Here is a 7,690-nt window from a genome sequence, read left to right as displayed (position 1 = left end):
TTGAAAGCATGCCTACCTTATTATGTTGGAAATTACTGTAAATGAACTTAGCTGTGAAGTTCGTCACTACTTTTAGTTCTTTATTTAGTATTGTTACTTGCTGAGTTAGTTGTACTCATACTATACCCTGCACCTCGTGTGCAGATCCAGGTACTTCTGAACACGGCGGGTGCGATAGTGCAATTTTCTTAGAGTAATTTCTTTCGTTCACTTTTTGAAATCCAGACTTGGTCCTCGACCCCCGAACGCGATTCCGGTTTAATTCTTTGGGTTTTTGCTCAGACTTCAAAGCTCCAAATTATTCAATTTAGCTTCTAATCATTTTCTTAACTCGGAATCATGTCCTGCAAGCATAAAACACGTAATAAGTATGAATCACCATTATTTAAGATCAAACACAAGTAAAGTGCAGTAATCAGAGTTCAAAATATGACTAAAATGCGGGTTTTTAGCCTACCATCAATACCCCACACTTAAACCATTGCTCGTCCTCGAGCAATCAAACTGTACTTCACATAAAGACGACCCTTTTATCAGATAACTTCCCTAACGCATCATGCCAAGAATATTTAAAGCAGATTAAACACCCTATCATAACATCCTAGCCTCAATACTTAACTCAAAAGCACCATACATTTTTTCACAGCCTGATCACTTACTCTAACACAAAGGCCAAAGACTTTACCTTTTCTTTGCGAATCATGTGCCTTCACACTAAAAATAGAGAGTAGTTCCACATACAATAAAGTTCAAGAACATTAGAAGCTCAAGATAGAAAGAATTAACTCACTCTCAAAAATAAAATTCATGTGCCATAGAAGATGTACCATAGGCTTGCACGTAGTATAATACTCTCCTAATTGAGCTCATTCGCTCCAGGATCAAGTAGAACTTAATTTGGTTGTAATGTAAGCTGCGGGACGGGTAGGATACATATAGATAATAGTGACTACACCTCCCTAAGCATTTTAATATATATACATTAATATGTCAACCTCACACTTATGTTGAACCAAACCTTAATCTTCACACATAATAGCATCAAGCTCCCAATTTAATTTAAGCACAAACAAGATGAGATCCACCACTAGCAAGGAATCAATTTTTTTCTTTTCTAATACATACACAACTCTTTTTTTCTTTTTTAAGTTCTAATTTTCTTTCAAGCAAACTCACTCTTTTTTTAAAATTCCCTACACGTGGCTCTCACAAATTTTCAAACGGTTCACCTTTCTCTATTTCTCTCAGTTCTACTCAAAATTCAACCATACCTTCACTTAGCTTATAACAAGCTCATAACAAATTCAAATGCTCAAAAGAGATGAAAGATTCAAACAAAGAGTCAATTCAAACAAAGGGTGTTAGGCTTGAAGTGTAGTTGCCAAAGAAATAGGATTACAGACTCAACTAGGCTAACTAGGATATAAAACAATTTGGTGGGTAAAAGCATATATTTGGCTCAACAAAGAAATGCTTATATCACTTCCTAGACTAAACAAAACTGCTATATCACTTTGCAAACACACAGGACAAAGTTCTAGACATCAACTAACATTAACAGAATATCAACAAAATCCTCTCACACACATTGACACATAACTCACTTAGACTGGATCCATTCCGACTCTCTAGTCAAAGCAGTTGAGCAACATCAAAATCAAACAATTTCAGGCACTTATCCATGAGTACTGAGCCTAGGCGTCATAGCTAAGGCACTCACCGCTCTCAAGGCACAACAAAGTTGAGAAAGATTGTTTCCAATGAGCACAACGACATACGATTCCCTTTATTCCTACAAAAAAAAAACTAACTACATCCGGTTCATGTAAAAACTCTTAGAAAAGAACCACGATACAAAGTAAAACCAAGGGGGAATTGTTACACTATCTAAGAAAATAAAACAAAGATGAAAGACAAAAATAATGTCTTTTCTTTGACTTTAATCCCTCAAGAAGACAGTCGAGAAAATCCATCGTCAGGAAAAGTAAAAAAACAATTCAAACAACAAAAAACAAATTAACACGCATATACATATTTACATCCCTCCGCCCCACATTTTAAATTGTGGCATGTCCCCTTGAAACACAAATAAAAAGCGAGAGGTAAATAAATCTCTCATGAATCATCTAGTCTAAGTCTGAATCAAAGTCGGGATCTACTTTGCATGCCCGACCGAGTGCACACATACATGCTGAAAGTTTATTTTCTGCCTTCTTTGGGTACACCCCATACTTGTCATTCTTACCCTCTCCAGCTCGCTCTTTTAGGGCCCTTGCCTTGAATTCAGAGTATGCAGTTAGCTCGTCTCTAGGTGCCCTCATTGCTTTTTCCATCTTGAAATCCACCCTTTCTTCCCCCACTCTTAGCATGAGATACCTTTCCTGAATGTCCAGAATAGCTCTGCCAGTAGCCAAGAATGGTCTCCCTAAATTCAGAGGGACCTCCCTATTCTCTTCCATATTCACCACGATGAAGTCCATAGGGAACACAAATTTATCCACCCAAACTAGCACATCTTTCACTATTCCTTCAGGTATGATTGTGGTCTGGCCCGCCAGCTGCAAAGACAAAGGTATAGATCTGATTCCTCCAATCTCTCCCTCTAATTTTTTGAAAATAGATAAAGGCATAAGATTAAGAGAAGCACCTGAATCACACAAGGATTTTTCAAATTTAGTACTTCCTAAAGAGCAAGGTATAGTAAAACTCCCTGGATCTCCGCACTTTTGAGGGAGCTTATTTTGTAGAATGGCACTACAATGCTCTGTGAGCTTGAAAACCAATATCCCTTTCACTTTCCGCTTGTTGGACAATATCTCCTTTAGGAACTTAGCATAGGCTGGCATCTGTGAAAGCACCTCTGTAAATGGTAGATTAACATGCACATGCTTGAGTACTTCTAGAAAACATCCAAATTGTTTGTCCAACTTCTCTCTTCTCTGCTTCTGAGGGAAAGGTAAAGCATGCATATATTTACACTCTTCAGTCTCTTCATTCATTGAATTCCCATCCTTCTTCTTTTATTGAGCTCTAGTCCTCCCCTTCTTTTTCATACCATCCTCTGAATCTACCCTCACTTCACCTTCTTGATTATTGCTCTCTTTCTGCTCCTCCACAATCTCTACTTTTTTTTCAATCAACTCACTCTTTTTATTTTGCTATGGGGTCCTTTAATACCTGCCCACGTCTCAAAGACACTACATTTATTGTCTCTTTTGAATTTCTTTTAGTATCAGCAAGGAGAGTTCTTGGAACCCTCTCAGATAATAGATTAGCAAGTTGCCTCATCTGTCTTTTCAAGTCTCGGATAGTTGTGCCCTATTCTCGGATAGCTGTGCCATGAGTTTCAAGACTCTCATCTGTCTTAATAATAAAGGCCTTCATCAGATCTTCCATGCTAGATTGATTAGACTGTGGAGGTTGGTATTGATGCCTCTGCTGATCGAGAAAACCTGAAGCTTCTTGTCCCTAGGGTCTGGAGATATTCTGTTGCCATGCATTCTCACTACCACCTGGTGAACTCCATGAAAAACTTGGGTGCCTCTGCCCGATATAGTTAAAATTATTTCCACTTTGGTAGTTGCCTCTATCAAATCTCCCCATGACATTTACCACTTCATCAGTAGTCGAGGCCTGACACTCATGCGCTGGATAACCCATTCCACAAAATTCATAAGCTGATGATGACTGGCTCTGGACCTTGGCTAAGGTTAACTTTCTTATCTCTCCGGCCATGGTGTCTAGCTAGGCTTGCACTGATGTGTTAGAATCCACTTGATGTACCCCAACCTTTTTCCTTCTCTCGTTATCATCTGCATGTCATTAATTTGTATCTTCAGATAATTCATTTAGAATTGCAACAATCTCCTCGGGTGTTTTCTTCATTAAAGGACCTCCAACTATAGTACTCAAAGTTCGTCGTGAGGAGGGTGTTAGTTCATCCCAAAAGTCTTGGAGTTGCATCCACGGTTCTATTCCATTATGCTAACTCCTTCTCACTATTTCCTTGAATATTTCCCAGGCTTTGAAGACCGTTTTAGTATCCTTCTGGCAGAAGTCGTGGATTTCCCTTATGAATTTCACTGTTTTTGCAGATGAGAAGTACTTGTCAAGAAACGTTTTTGTCATATCTTTCCATGTATTGATCGACCCAGTTGGTAAGCTTCGAAGCCAATGCTTCGCGTCATCATTCAGGGAAAAAGGGAACGCCCTTAAGTAGACTGCATCTTTTGACACCCCATTGTACTGAAAAGTGTTCATGATTTCCTCAAAGTCCATCAAGTGGGTGTTAGGATCTTCATTCACCTTCCATCTAAAGACAGTTGTGCTGAATGGTTTGAAGCAAGCCTTGCTTCAACTCAAAATTATTTGCTGCTACAGGTGGAGGCCTTACCCTTGACAATCCCTGATTGTATACTGGCCTAGCATATTCTCCTAATGATCTCTCAGGCTTGGGTGCCGCATTCTCAAGCTGGTCTTCAATCAAGGGTCGATTTAGATTGAATCTTTGACCCCCATCATCTTCCATAGTCTCATCAGCAGATCTAAGGGCTGCTTCAGCGGCTAACCGTGCAGCTCGTTCTCTCGCTGTGCTGCCTCTCTTGCAGCTAAGTCTACTCCATCATCACCATTCTTAGCCATGTGTTCTTGGGTTGAAAGTTGCTCCAAGAATTTTTCGGTGAGTTATTTCTCTTTCCCCAACTGTCGTATATGTTTTTCCACCCTTGGATCGTATTGAATCACTTCTTTTGAAGAAGATTGAGTCACACACCAGGGCAGTTAACCCTGTTACCTTTACCTAGAAGAGAAAACCCTTGAATAATAAAATAAATTTGGTTCCTGAATTAGCACCAAAAAATAATTTTGAACACTATTGATTGCTAATCCCCAGCAACGGTGCCAAAATTTGACGAGCGTAAAACACAACAAGAAATTGATGCTCGCTAGCGAAAGATAGTATAATATAATTATCGTCTCCACAGGGATTGAATTTAAACAATATTCAAATAACATGTGGTTTAAAGTTATTTAGGATTATCAACACTTTGATTGAAATGATTAGGAACTAAAATTAACTAATAAAATTAAAGCAATTTGCAATTGATCACAAAGAACTAGAGAGTAAAGCAATAAGGTATTATCAAGACGAAGAATAAGGGTTTTGATATGATAGGTACAAGACTGTTATCCTGGATATGACACTGTTATATTTCACTCTTTAGGTTCTATCGATTCTCAGGAATGTTTAGGTGATTAGCTTATACTTCCAATTCAGACTCCTCTCTCGATTAAATCTAACTCTTTTAAATAAAAATTTGAAGTGCAATGAAAGTTGCAAGAATATATAGGTATGAATGATATAAGAGAAACTTCTCGTAAATATTTCTCAATCTTAATTTAAACTGTAACTCAAAAATATCTCTCGATTACTTCAAAGAATCACCAAAATAAACTAAGCCATACGCTGCAATAATATTCAATAAGATGTTCTTCTTTCAATTAAACACTACAAAGAATAAAATCACAACTATATTAAAGCTCCTCCAATAAATTCAAGTAATTAAACAATAGTCAAATATATAAACAACAACCAAATCGCCAAATTATGCCAAACTCTAAGGTAAACTACTTCATAGATATGGAGAAAGTCATCACAAAAAGAGTTAAAGAATAAGAAAGCATTAATCCAATGTTACAATCCAAACTCGCGTATTGAATTGGTAGAAGGGAGATGAATTCTTGTATCTTTAAGCCTCCAATGTTTTCAAAAGATCCCAAGGTCAGAAAACCCCTCAAAAATGTATTTTTAGTGTATTTATACCATGTAGGAACGGGCCCGAACAAAATTATCCTTTCCAAGTCGAAGTGGAAAAATTAGACCGCAAGAATACACTAATGTGTCGAGGCCTGCGTCGCGCTAGTGTAAATTTTCAGAGAGTAGATTTTTTTCAGACATGCCATTTTGCACTGCCGCACCGCTCCCCATGCGGTGCGGTAGTGCAATTTTCTCAGAGTAATTTCTTTCGTGCACTTTTTGATATTCAGACTTCGTCATCGACCCCCGAAAATGATCCCTATTCAATTCCTTGGGTTTTTGCTCAGACTTCAAAGCCCCAAATTATTTAATTTAGCTCTTAATCATCTTCTTAATTCGGAATCATGTCCTGCAAGTACAAAACACGTAATAAGTACGAATCACCATTATTTAAGCTCAAACACAAGTAATGTACAGTAATCGGAGGGTAAAATATGACTAAAATACGGGTTTTTAGCCTACCATCATGTATCTACGGTAAAACACGTTTAAGAATCACATACGTAAGTGTTAAGTGTTAGCCGCTTCAAGGAGAATTTTATAAGGCTAGTTCTCTACGCACTTATGAAATCAGACGGTGTTCATGGCTGAAACGAACACAACAATGAGAACCAAAGTCGGTTAAGGGTTAATTATGTGACCTATGGTTGTCTAGGTATACACCATAGTTCGATGGTTCAAAGATATCAAATCTACCGATTGACCGAGTATATCCAACATAAGTTCACTACGAAAAATTCAAAGGAAAACCTACTTATCCAGATGCGATTAATCCTTGCTTGCGAATCACATAGTCTTTTCATGCATACTTCCGTTGGATAGCCATTCCCCATTCATGCGGGGGATTGTTGGGTTTTTAGTTAAAATTGAGGTGAATGAGAAATGGATGGGAAATTGAAATTTTGATTTTTCATCCTTTACAAAGGAACATGGCCCAATAGGTGTATGGTCCCTTAAACTTGGCTCCAGTTTCCATTTTGATACTTTAATTTAGCGTTTTTCCTATTGAACACTTTAATATTATATAAAGTGATCTATTGAACACTTTACTCATAACCAGTAAAAACAATAAGGTGCGTGTAATTCACACATGAATGACTTAGCAAAAATGACAAATGAGAGGGACACACGTGGCATTTAGGTCCAAATAGTCAAAAAGAAGTTTTGAAAACAAAAAAGATTTATTTTAAACACCCCCTCCCACCGCCACCTTCTTCCCAACCACCCCCTTTCTTTTTTTATTCCATGGAATCCCACCAGCCCCTTCCATAGAAACCCACCTCCGCCTTCCCCAATCTCCTTGGCTCTTCAACCACCAGAAGACTACCATTTTCATCTGCCAAAAGGAAAGAACATAGGTACCATTTTTGAATTTTCGGATCTGGGGAAGGGAAAAATTTATGTCAATTTTTTTTCTTTCTTTTTTGGGTTGAAAATCCCTTCTTTTAGCTAACTGGAGAAGAATAAATCCAAGTTGAGAAAAAAAGGGAAGAAACAAAAAAGAATCCGGCGATTCTAGCAACCACCGGCCATTGCTCATTTCCTTTCCTCCTTGATCTCCATTATTCTATTTTATTGTTGTTTTAACTGATAAAAGAACAGAACTGAAAGAAGTAACCGAACATAATATTTCGGGGGCTACCAGTAAAATCGACGACATTTATCACCATTTCTGGTCTTCCATCGTTGTGGTATCGGAGATTCGTTCGTGTTCTGTCTATTACTGATTTCGTGGTTGGTGTGTAAATGTTAAAACCTTGATAACATATTACTGTTGCTTGTCGCCTCTTTGGACCTGGCCGGAGTTCTGACTTTTCCGGCGATCTCCATTAATTCCGGCAATAAAATTTATTGCCGTTCTTCTTCTGCTTTCGT

At 38.0% G+C, this 7,690-nt stretch overlaps 1 protein-coding gene across 1 annotated transcript; it reads right to left on the bottom strand.

Moving 5' to 3' along the window:
• Positions 1–2,126: 2,126 nt before the first annotated feature.
• On the bottom strand, positions 2,127–2,999 carry LOC142178072 (uncharacterized). Its single transcript, XM_075247397.1, has one exon. It carries the CDS (start codon positions 2,997–2,999, stop codon positions 2,127–2,129), a length of 873 nt encoding a protein of 290 aa, XP_075103498.1.
• Positions 3,000–7,690: the final 4,691 nt, after the last annotated feature.

This window comes from Nicotiana tabacum, chromosome 24 (assembly GCF_000715075.1).
Source record: "Nicotiana tabacum cultivar K326 chromosome 24, ASM71507v2, whole genome shotgun sequence".
Taxonomy (NCBI): Eukaryota; Viridiplantae; Streptophyta; class Magnoliopsida; order Solanales; family Solanaceae; genus Nicotiana; species Nicotiana tabacum.
The sequence above is the reverse complement of the archived record's forward strand: the minus strand, read 5'-3'. Positions and strand labels throughout refer to the sequence as shown.